Source organism: Elephas maximus, chromosome 23 (assembly GCF_024166365.1).
Source record: "Elephas maximus indicus isolate mEleMax1 chromosome 23, mEleMax1 primary haplotype, whole genome shotgun sequence".
Taxonomy (NCBI): Eukaryota; Metazoa; Chordata; class Mammalia; order Proboscidea; family Elephantidae; genus Elephas; species Elephas maximus.
In genome coordinates this window covers 64,008,033-64,020,862 of record NC_064841.1, presented here as the reverse complement: position 1 = coordinate 64,020,862, position 12,830 = coordinate 64,008,033, and the positions used below count along the sequence as shown (strand labels likewise).

The window sequence follows — 12,830 nt, the reverse complement described above, 5'->3', positions numbered from 1 at the left end:
TTCTCTTTACCACATCCTTGGTCAGTGAATCTGGTCAAGGCAATCTCCATTCCCACCAATTATTCCTTATAACCTGGGATGGAGAAATTCAACTGCAGATTCAAGTCAGTCACCTGTGCTTGAGGCCAGCTGGGCTTCCAGAATGTTGGCTGAACGCCTATTCCGAGCAGCTCTATGGCCCCAACGAGCCTATGAAAGTGGCTCACGACCCTTGAGTTTCCAAGTTTTGGCCTGGTAAGACTACTGACCTAGTGATGTTCTGGGCCCAGTCCTACTTACAGGAACACAAGTGCTTCTCACAAAACAAAAACCACCAAGGAAATATGAACAGTCTGGCAATTTTTTTTTTTTTTTTTGTGGCAAATACAGTTTAGAACAAAATCATTTAGTTACATCTAACAAAAAATACTGAGAAGTAAAACACATTAAAAACTTTATTGTAACACACAGGTCTAAATTTGCATCAATTTGATACACTTCTGCTCATTCTGCAGAACACAACAGTTGCACAATTTCCTTAAATCTTGATAATTGATGCATTCTAGCTCTTTTAAATGCTCATTTTCAGCCCATCTCCTGACTGCCCACCTTTCTCTTCCTGACTGGCATACTCTGTAATCCACCCTACCTAACGCCTTGATCCCAAGGAATGCTCCAGGTCCTCAGAAGAACCTGCTTCCAGATGGGCTGGTGTGAATAGTAAGGGACAGGCAGTGTAGCCCTGCAGCTGGGCAGAAAGGTGAAAACCCAGTCAGACCACTCGGGGCCAGCACCTAGCACTCTGCTCAGGCTCTCGTACTGCTCCAGGGAGCCCACTGTTTTCTTTGTCCCATTTCACCCCTAAGCGGAGTGGCTGCCTTTGGATACTCTGAGCAAACTGACCCCAGTTAAGTTTCATGGAGTCTTCCAGAACCTCAAGTGGGTACTTTATTATTATTGTTGTTTTTTAAAATGGAAGTAAGGAGGGGCAGGGAAAACTTCCCCAGACTGGGGCAGGCTGGAACAATGCAGATGGAGTGAGGTTCAGTTGGCACCGAGGCCCCTGACGTCACTGTGTGCGACAGATATGTACTGCTGAGCTCTTAGGAAGACAATAACAATCTAAAAAGCTTTCTGAGAAAAAAATAGCAATTACAAAAGTCCATACTGAGTAATCTGTCACGTCCTTTCTGGAGAAACGTGACCCCTTTCCCTCTTAAGAGTACTATACAAAAGCAGTCATTTCCTCCCGGAGCGCTAGTTTACTGCTCACAGAAATCTGCAATTATAATGCATTAATTTAAACGCATTAGGAATAGGTGATGATTCTCCCCACGAAGGAAAATACCCCATAGAAAAATAAAGATAGAAAATCCACGCTAATTTAATGGCAAACTTATTTTTGATACTATGGACTGAGACAACCTTGTAGTTATGGGCAGCGAAGCAGCGGGGCCACCTTTACCCATGACGACATCACTGCTTGAGAGTTTGTGGTCCTCCCCGGCTGATGTGGCAGCGCTGTCACTCCGCACTGCACGGCTTGTCCCTGTGGCGGGGCCTCAGGACGGTCAGTGCTGCAGCAGGAAGTTGGTGGCCACATTCAGGTCATTATTTGATGCTCTCAGGGCCTCTAAAGCATCGCCTCTGGAAAATCCCATCTCCATGAGCCGGGCAACCTGGAAACAGCAAAGAAGCCAACAACGTGATGATGCTGGCAACACTATCTCTAACCTGCCAGCCCCAGAAGTGTCTTCACGGGCAGCTCTGGGGCTCACACATGAAAGGTCAAAAAGGTCATCTGTGGGAAAGGTCAAAACCTATTTTAAAAAACAAAACAAATTTTCATTTCAGCGTGAAACTTGTTGTTTAAAAGATTATAGCAAATAACTGTTTTTCAGGGCTTACAATATATAAGCAATATATACATATTATCTCATGTGATGGATGAGGAAATGGGGCTTCAGAAAGGTCCAGTGACTTGCCAGGATCCGCCAAGTCCTGCAGGGGCAAGGCCTTGAGAGCAGCAGCCCCGCACTCCACCACCTGCCACACTTGTTGAGTGTGACGTTTGATTCCCAAGGGATGCCTCAGGAAAACCACGTTTCCATATACAAGCGGACAACTGCACAATTGAAGTTCTATTTTTTAAAAATTTTTATTGTGCTTTAAGTGAAATTTACAAACCAAGTCAGTCTCTCATACAAAAATTTATATACACCTTGCTATATACTCCTAGTTGCTCTCCCACTAATGAGACAGCACACTCCTTCTCTCTACCCTCTATTTTCGTGTCCACTCAGCCAGCTTCTGTCCCCCTCTGCCTTCTCATCTCCCCTCCAGACAGGATCTGCCCAATAGTCTCATTTGTCTACTTGAACCAAGAAGCTCACTCCTCACCAGTATCATTTTCTATCCCATAGTCCAGTCCAATCCCTGTGTGAAAAGCTGGCTTTGGGAATGGTTCCAGTCTTGGGCTAACAGAAGGTCTGGGGACCATGACCTCCAGGGTCCTTCTAGTCTCAATCAGACCATTAAGTCTGGTCTTTTCACGAGAATTTGAGGTCTGCAACCCACTGCTCTCCTGCACCCTCAGGGTTCTCTGTTGTGTCTCCTGTCAGGCAGGGTAGTCATCAGTTGTAGCCGGGCACCATCTAGAGTTCTTTCTATTCTTGATGCTGGCAGACACAGATGCTAAAAATGCACTGTAAGGTCTTATCAACACATCATCAGAGAACTTCTTTGGGGTGCTCATATCTCTCTAACAGCTGCAACATTTGCTAAGATCCTGTTTGACAAAAAGGTTCTCTCCCCCAGCCTGGAGCTTCTACAAGCAGCAGGGGCCGTGTGCAAAAGCGGGGCCAAGCCTGGGGTAGCAGCCACCGAAAGGAGGCAGCTAAAGCAATTAACACAGGGAAGACCAAGCTTGAATTTTTTTGACCACAAATCCTGAATCTGTGAACACACAGGTTTCCTGTACTTCTGTACGGGCAGCCTTTAACGCTGAAATAGGCAGCACAACTCAAGTTTATTCATAACCTGGTTGCTTGGAATCGATTTTCCTATTACATAAAGTATTACAAGAATACTTATGGCCCCAGGCTTGCCAGAGGAATCCACTTTTTTGTACTTATACTGACATATACCACATTTGCAATAATATAGTAAAAATAATACTCTTCTAACAGGAGAGATTTTCAGCATTGTATGGGTTAAAGACTTTTGTGAACTGACTTAAAGACTTAAATCAGCAATTGGAGTTTTTCTTTCCTTCCCTATAGAAAAGAACACACTTGGTGCTAGACAGAGAAGAGAACAAGCCCAATATTGCCTCTCCTCCCCCTGTTGGGGGTACTGAAGGAGACACAGGGGGCACGGGAGGGGCTTTGGTGAGTGGAAGGACTTGGCAGGGAGAGGAAGAGGATGCAGTGTGAGGAGAAGAGGTGAGGGGAGTGGACGAGTTGGGTAGTTTCTCCTGCTTCACCCAGGGCCAGCCTCCTATATCCTTCCTCCCTCAGAGAGCCTCAGGGAAAGGCTAAAGCAGCTGAGAGGAAACAGGGAATCCAGGAAACATTTCTCAGTGAGTTTTTCACTTTTTCAAACTGAAGTGTGTGATCCGTATCAGTGGTGAGCCATGAGTAGTTAATGGGTGAAGACCTGGATTAAAAAAACGCATGTAGTAAGAGTATTCTCTCCATAAAACTTTATTTCAGTTCTATATATTTACATGTATGCATGTGGTGGGCTGTGGTTACAAACATTTGACATGGGCATGGTCTGTGTCTGTGAAAAGGAGAGCAAGTGTGAGGCAGCAGGACTCGCACCTGTGAGACTGTGAGGTGCCCGCATATGGATTCAAGCTTCACGCCCCAGATGGGGTGGATGGCTCCACGGCAGGAACCTTCTAGTTTCATTTCTCTCCCGAGGCAAGAAACCCCTTTTCCAGAATATCAGCCTTGGCTGAACATTCTTTTCTCACTGCCCAAAATCGCTGCAGGACAGGAGAAGGCTGTTCTGTTTCTTTAAATGGGTGTTCTTCCTCAAAAGGAGCAGAGATCAGCCTCTCAGTAACTGCCCCCTCTGGGACTTTGAAGGTCCAATTTCACTGTCTGAAATAATACAGAACAACCCTGTACCCTTTTCTGCAGGAAGTACTTTAGTGTTTGAAGGCCTCACTCCTTCCGCCCCTTCATCTCTCTGCTTCTTCAGGCCAATCTTCTACCCCCTTTCTGGGCTTACTCCAGACCCCCCCAGACGCCATGCATGCCCCCACCTTCACAGTGTTACTTCCTCTGCCTCCAAGCTCTCCACTTTGCTCTTGGCCTGATTAACTCCTCTTCATCCGCCAGACCTCAGAGCACTCGCCACTTTCTCTGGGAAGACCTTCCATGTCTCCCAGACTAAGAGGATCCCCAGATTAAGTCCTGGTGGCACCATTTACCACTCCATCCTGTGTTTATTACAGCTGTGATTTTTACTTGTATTTGTACAACTAAGGGTTTCTACCCACCGTTGTATGGTAAACTCCTTGAGTACAAGAGCCAGGGCTACTTTTGTTCACTGCCGCATTTCGGTCTCCAGCACCTTCCAATCCCACTTCTTTCCTTTAAATGCTTTCTCATTTATGAATGGCATCTCAAAATATGGCACCCAGAGTTGGGTACAATACTATTGGCATGGTCTGAATAGGGTAAAGGGCAGGGAAACTACTGCCTTCCCACAGTCTCAATCCTGAACATCAATTATTATGGCAGAAGAATGCTTTATTAGTGTACACACATGTGTGTACGTGAGTGTGTGCTTGCTCTTGTACACGTAGCTACAGCCTACTGGTGGTGGCTCTTGCTAAGCTGGGGCCTCCTAAAAACCCCCAGGTATTTTCACATAAAGGTGGCCGGTTAGTTCAGACTTGGTGAAGATTGTGAGGATGGTGGAGGACCAGGCAGCGTTTCTTTCTGTTGTACATAAGGTCGCTATGGGTCGGAACCGACTCGACGGCACCTAACAACATTTTCACATAAAATGTTCTCAAGCCAGGTTTCTCAAAACCCACCCTGTAAGCTTACATTCAATCTTCTAGGTATAAGACTACACGCATCTGTTAAATTTCATCTGATAATTTTCTAACCAACCGAAATCATTTTGAATTTTAATACTCTTGTTGTTCACTATGTTAGTAATCTCCCTCAAACTTGTATCATCCCTAAATTTGATTTAAAAAAACAAAACAAAACAAAAACCAAACCCACTGCTGTCAAGTCGATTCTGACTCATAGTGGCCCTACAGGACAGAGGAGAACTGCCCCATAGAGTCTCCAAGGAGCACCTGGCGGATTCGAACTGCCGACCTTTTGGTTAGGGGCTGTAGCACTTAACCACTACACCACCAGGGTTTCTGAAACCTCTACAGTTCATTCAAGTGATTATCGATGAAAATGTCAAAGGCAAGGCAAGATCAACAACAGAGCCCAGAATTCACTAGAGACCTCCCTTTGTTGTCAAGTGGTTAATCAGTATTTTTAGAGATTTTTAACCAGGTGCCAACCCACTTTATATTATTATCCACTGCACATGTCACCGACATACCTTGTAAGGCAACCCAATGTCAAATGTCTTGGTGACAATGCTGTTAATAGGACTACTTTGTTGCCTTCAGACCACAACATTCTTTTTAATGTTCACAAGTCATGTTTGATAAGCTATTTTAGACTTCTGCCACACATGAAACATCAATTTTGCCATCTAATTCTCAGTATTCACACTTTTCCATTTTCTTGGGGGCATTTCCAAACTGAGTATTTCTCCCCTTCTTTTCTCTACACCCAGTCAGTACACACAGTGAGAGACGTCAGAGGACTTGTGTTGGACACGTGCCAACGAGGAGGAAAAAAACCTCACCAATGTACTCTTACTAGGTTATTTCTAATCTTGGATTGATTAGGATGTTTATTCCAATTATTTCCAGATGAATGGCCATTTCTCTAGGGGAGATAACTTATGCCCATCAGGAGTTGGTTAGCTCTACTTTCTTTCTGTCTGCTATTCGTGAACACGACACCAAGGACGCCAAATGCATTGGCCACTCTTAATCCCTTCAAATAGCATGGAAAATGCTACGTTTACCATCCTTAACCTTTGGTTGTCCTGAGTATCTCAGGCATAGCTAAAGACTGGCTGCTTCTTTGCACCTGGCCAGCAAGAAGAAACCTATTCGTTGTCTATAGTTGGTAGTTTGGGGGTTTGGAAAATCATGATTCATGCTTTGGAGCTGATAAAGTGCAAACCTAGACTCAGTGCTGATATCAGGTAGAAGCGCTAGACCACACCCCCCACCTGGTACTGCCGTTTCCCTTCTGCTGCCTATGAATTTGGTTTGTCATGCAGAAGTCGCTGATGACGTGTTGGTGCCACGCAGGCGACCAAGGCAGAACCAGCAGCATGAATTGCAGTGAAGAGCCCGGAACATGCAGCGCTTCTCCCCACTGGAGAGGGAAAAATCACTCAGACCTTGGATTGCTTTCTTTGTACTCGAGGCTTCCTTCTGAGTGCCCACTCTCTCTCCCAAACACAAATGACCACGTGTGTGCTGTCACTGGCTTTGGGAACTGAGCCAGGCTTTTCACAGGTCTTCGCTGAAGAGAGTGTTTGTTGCTGCAAACTTGTAGGAGGCTGGCTGTTCACCTTTTTAAAGCTGGCATTCATGTTCCTTTAGTCAAAACTGGTTTCTGAGCTTTCTGCGTTTTTTAGGGGCGGGAAGACAAGTGTGATTAGATAATTTTCACTGTTGATTAACCTACTTTTATCAGATAAAAACCTTACTAAGTAGAAATAGTGCTAACGCAGCTCTTCAAAAAAAAAAAAAAAAAACAAACAAATAATTATGCTAAGAAAGGGTGCCCTAGAGTTCAGAATTGTAAACACCCAAGAAAAAAAATGAAATTGCATGTTTTTCTTGTAACTCACTGGTTGTACCAGTTTGGGTGCGTGGATAATAATCAGCCGGCAAGATCAGGAGGGTGAAGAGAAGTCACGAGGTAACGGTTCCCGTCCTTAGAGGCAGGCTGACTGAACTGAGACACCACAAGTCTTGCAAGTCTGCTGTGTAATCTCTATTGCTGCCCCTTCTTCAGGTGGTTTCTAAGATTCACCGGAGCAAAACCTAGCAACACAGATAGCAGATATCTGTGATTCTCTTTGGTGGCTACTAAAAAACTACTGCTTTAACCTTAATATTTATCTGCTCAGAGAGGCCCAACTTGGCCAATCTTAGTGTATTTCACTGTGTCTCCAGTGCAAAAGGCCTAGTACATGAGTTATGAAATCCTGTACTCAAATGGCAGAGAGATAAAACTGGGGCCTGTGCCGATGTGTAGTCAGGTAGCAGAAGTTCACAGTTCTTAAAATAAAAATAAAGGCGAGGCTAGCAGCCATCTTTGATCTGACTGAAGTGCAGGGAAATCAGCAGTGCGATCTTTGCTGGGAGTGGGGACCCCTTCCGATGGCAGAGAGCGCGTGAGCTCTGTAGTCGGATCCCAGTCGGCCACGTATCCACTGTATGATCTCAGGTGTGGGACGAAGGCCTCTGGCTCTTAGTTTTCCAGTCTTGAAGGTAAGAGAGATGTACATGAAAGCCCTGGGACAGTGACTGGCACATAATAGGTGTTCCATATACGTTACCTCTTATGATAATTATTATCCTAATTAAATGTGACTGGAGCCCTGGTGGTGCAGTGGTTAAAAGCTTGGCTGCTAACCAAAAGGTCAGCAGTTCAAATCCACCAGCTGCTCCTTGGAGACCCTATGGGGCAGTGCTACCCTGTCCTACAGGGTCACTATGAATCAGAACTGACTCGATGGCAATGGGTTTTTTTATTTTCTTTTAAATGTGACTGGGTTATGTGTGTGACAATCCCTCTCTCTGAACAGTTCAGAGACTTTGACGATGCGATAAAACCACCCTCATTCTAATACCTTTAAAATTTTGGAGTTTTGTTTTCGGCATTCACTTTGGCATGCTTTCTACATCTCTAGGTTTATAATCTTTGTTGGCAGAAGAATTTATGTGTCTTTTGCAACGATCAAATACAGAATCATTTTCAGAAAGGGCCTCTGCCAGCACAGAAGGCTGAAAGGAGAGTTTTGGGTCAGAGAAGCTACCACACCGCTGGAACCTTGGTCATTGCCATCATGGAGAAACCCATCCTCCCCTCCAGATCACAGGAAACCCAATTAAAGATTGGCTCCACAGCTAAATATACATACCCATACAGCCATGGCGAAATATAGCCACAACTAAAAAACTGAAGGGCGACTTTTCCTATATACCTCTAATGTTTAAATGAGAAACAAGAACTGGCCTATGAAAACTAACGTGGTAGGACCAAATGAAGTCAGAAAGACAGGAAAGGTATTCTTTTGCAAAGGTGAGGATAAAATTCTAACAAAATGCCCATACTAAAGACTCTTAGAAATACCTTTTACTTTATATCTTTATAAATGCTAGCAAATACTCAATTCTGATGACTATATAAATAATGGTATTTACAGATACTCAGAGTCCCTGGGTGGTAAAATGGTTAATGTGCCTGACTGCTAACCAAAAGGTTGGAAGTTTGAGTCTCCCCAGAAGTACCTCAGAAGAAAGGCCTGCTGATCTACTTCCATAAAATCAGCCACTGAAACACCTAGGGGTATCGTTCTACTCTGAGTCGGCTCCATGGTAACTGGTTCATAGATACTCAGGCCACCTCCCTCCTGATCCGAGGTACATCTTTTAGGCAAAAAACACATTAAGTCACACTGAAAGCCTAAATGAATTCATTTTCTCTGCGGGCTGTTTCCTGTCTTCTAGTTTAGCTGTTGGGATGAGAGCCTGACTAGACCTAACATCCACGTGAAAAGAAATTTTCAGTGTAAAAACTTTTGATCTAATTTTACCAAGAAGATAAAAATACATCATGATCAGTTTAAAACAAGTCATTAAAGTACAGTAATGCATTAATTAAACAAATATTTACTATCTCCTCTGTGTTACGGACCTACACTAAATGACTGCAAGGAGCTGGGTATTTGTTATGTGATTTGTATGTTGTCTGCTTTCCCTGGTGGACGGCAGGCCCTTTAAGGGCTGGGACCATGTCTGTCCGTCTTGTTCCCGCACCACCACCAACACTGAGCGCAGAGCCTGACACACAGAAGGTATGAGAAGGGGCAAGAGAAGGAGTGACTAAAGAAGGGCTGGATGTGAAGGTGTGTAAGTTTAGAGATGGAAACTCTTTGGAGAGCTGGCAGTTTGTAGGGGGAGGGAGACGAATAAACACTGGAGGACAAAATGAGAAAGGTGGTGAGATACCTAGAACTCCTCAGAAGAACATGCTAAGATGCAGACATTTTCTGACTTAAGTGGAGACAACAGTAAGGTTTGTACTGACTCATTCGGTACTGGGCTGACTGGGTTAGCAGGAATCTATTTGGAAAACTTTAAAAATGTCCCATAGCAATTTTTTCAAAAGCCTTTCCTTCTCCTTTTCAGAGCAGAGTACTTCCTTCTGCTTGTGCTTCACAGGAAAGCTTCTAACAATGTTCACAACAAGCCACTAGATTATGGCTCATCTTGGAATCTAGTCTAAAAATCCAAACAGCCTTTTCTTTAACTTCTTTTACCCAAAACCCACTGCTGTCGAGTCGATTCTGACTCCTAGTGACCCTAAAGGGCAGAGTAGAGCTGCCCCATAGGGTTTCTAAGGTTGTAATCTTTATGGAAGACGACTGTCACATCTTTCTCTCGCCGAGTGGCTGGTGAGTTTGAACCGCCGACCTTTGGGTTACCAGTTGAGCGTGTAACCACCGCGCCCCCAGAGCTCCTTCTAACTTCTTTTAGAAACCAGCTATACTTGGGTTTATATCCAAAGCGGGTGCTACGCTTTTCCTGTCTTCCACATCTACTTATTCATAAAAACTAACGTTACCCAAACGCGGCCTCTCCGACGCCTGTTCTCCATAATTGAAAGCCTGACTTCATGGAGACAAGGATCAGAGACATTTAATTTACCGCCTATTTATCCAGGAGAGGCTGGTACCGCGGCAACAGCCAGTTCCAGCTTAGCCTTCTCACTGGGATGAAAACGCGTTCGTCCTAGTGTCTTCTGTGCCCACAGGGAGCACAGTGTGTCTCTACCAACTGATTTTTGTCCAGGTGCACCTCAACCACAAGGTGTCAATGGCCCATGTGTAAGCGCACCAATATGATACGGCACTCCAAAACCAAAAACCCATTGCCATCGAGTCAATTCTGACTCATAGTGACCTGACAGCTCTATGGCTGGCTAATTCAAGGTGTGTGAAATGTTACAGGAATAGATGCTGCCATTGTCACGGTCATCTGAACATGTTCCAAAACAGTATGATCAAAGACATTTTGCCTATACGACACTCTTTAGAGACACCACACTGAACACTGAAAGAGAAAAGAAACTTACAAAGATGGAGATAAATCTGTAACACTTTCCCTTTCCTTTTTTATGGTATCTTCTGATTTGGGATGGATGTCTCTTATTTCCCTAGTATCTCCAGGTACTTCTTACTCAGCGAAGCTAATGAAATCCCACTTTGGCATTCAACTGCTCTTTGGCATTAGGAATAGCAGGACACTCATCCCAACAAGAACTGGAGAAACTCCTTTCAGTGAAGCACTCGTCTGCTTGTTTTGTTCAAATAAGTCTGCGGTTTTCTTTAACTTCCCTTTAGCTGAGGGTGTCAAAAAGGTTTTTTTGGTTCTTACTTCCCAAATTCTGACACTAGTAAAAACTGATACCCACCTGAAAGGTGCCTCCCAGACAGTTACTCACTGGTGGCACACAACTTTCCGGGGTCACATGCACACCCTTCTAGAAGAAGCCTTCTAGAAGGCGTGGTGGGTTATGCAAAGATGTGGCTTGCCCTTCTTTCTTCTTCATTATAACTATTATTTGCTACACCAGGGCAAGCTGTTTCTCCCACCCTGCCCCCTACCCTGATGCAAGATCACCCTGTAAGATGCTGTGGGTCAGTGTGGCTCTCCTTCCCTATTATCTGACCCTTGTCTTCCTTCTCAGGACCTCTCAACTCCCTTTATCACACCTACTGAACAAACTGCTGCTTGTTATTTTTATGTCCCTACCTGGGCTCTGAGCTGCTGAGCAGCCAGGTCTGTGACCCCTCATCTTTGCACACTGGATGTGTTCGGGGTTTGGAACTTAGTAGGCCCTCAGTGAAGGCTGAATGAGTTTCTTTGTTTGTATCTTTTGGAGTACCCAGCAGATTAGAATCCAACCCGTCGCTGTTGAGTCGTTTCTGACTCATAGCAACCCTACAGGATGGAGTAGAGCTGCCCCATAGAGTATCCAAGACTGTAGTCTTCAAGGAAGCAGACTGCCACATCTTTCTCCTGCAGAACGGCTAGTGGGTTCAAACCAACGACCTTTCGGTTAGCAGCTGAGCACTTAACCAGTGCGCCATCAGGGCTCCTTCCAAGCAGATTAGGCACCCACTAAAAATTGGTTAATTATTTGATTGCCACCTATTATTTTATTGTAACAGATTTGTTAGCAAGCACATTTCCACTATACTATAGTTACAGGTAAAGAAACGGAGCCTTACTGGCATAACAGTTAAGCACTCAGCTCCTAACTGAAAGGTCAGTGGTTCAAACCCACCAGCCACTCCATGGGAGAAAGATGTGGCAGTCTGCTCCTGCCAAGGTTTACAGCCTGGGAAACTATGGGGCAGGACTACTCTGTCCTAGAGGGATGCTATGAGTTGGAATCAACACAACGACACACAACAATAACAACAGTTAGAGCTGGAAGATCTGACATAGTTCTACCCTCTATCAAAATTTTAAATGAAAACAAGTGTCCTGAAAGGGAAGTCCACTGACCACACCTTCACATGCAGCCTTTCTCTAGCCCCTGTTGAAGCACCTTCTGCGGGTCAGTCTCTGCTCTGAGTGTTGCTGGTATGGTGGGAACAAGGTAGACAGACACGGTATCAGTCCTCATGGAGCTTACAGCCCACCAAGGAAAACAGACAACGTTCAAGTCATACAAAAAGCCAACTCATTGCAGTTATAAATATTCAGAGGCGAAGTTCAACGTGTGTGTCAAAACACTTCAACAGTGAGGGCATTTTTTATAAAGTATTTTGGAGTTTTGGTAGGCTTTTTGTAGACAGTGGTGAAGATGAGAAGAAAGAAGAGAACCTCACTAAGATTTAGATTCTCTAATACTAAACATGGAGCCCTGGTGGTGCAGTGGTTAAGAGCTTGGCTGCTACCCAAAAGGTCAGCAGTTCAAATCCACCAGCCGCTCCGTGGAAACCCTATGGGGCAGTTCTACTCTGTCCTATAGGGTCACTATGAGTCAGAATTGACTTGACAGCAGTGGGTTTTTAGGTTTTAACACTAAACACATTTTGCTATGCATTAGCTAGGACTGAAAATGTCTTGTGTGCTTAACACCCTGTCTTCACTCAAGCTAGCTGAAATTTCAGAGGACATCAATACAATCCACGCAATGTTTCTTATCTATTATAAATGTAGGGTTACTAAGCTGTAACATATCTTGTCAGAATAAAAATCTTGTAAGCATTCAGATTGTGCCATGCTTCCTGGGCAGGGATGGGAGGAGAGAAACTATATATATAATAGGTCCCTTCCTCCATGTCTAGTCCAATCTCCAAGGAAATCTGATGATGTTACTTTCCTTTTTAAAATCCTCCCGAATATCTACAGTATAGAAGTGAAGCTCCACTGTACTGCATATACTTAAGGCCATTGGTGAACCTGTCCTGCCTCCTTCCCATCCAGCTTCTCC

General features: G+C 44.5%; 1 protein-coding gene across 1 annotated transcript in view; it reads right to left on the bottom strand.

The window, feature by feature from the left end:
• Positions 1–416: 416 nt before the first annotated feature.
• UBAC2 (UBA domain containing 2) overlaps positions 417–12,830 on the bottom strand; it is a 209,249-nt gene continuing 196,835 nt past the window's right edge. The window contains exon 9 of the mRNA XM_049867698.1: positions 417–1,658. Coding sequence (XP_049723655.1) covers positions 1,551–1,658 — 108 coding nt within the window. The 3' untranslated portion in view covers positions 417–1,550. The remainder of the gene's footprint in view (positions 1,659–12,830) is intronic.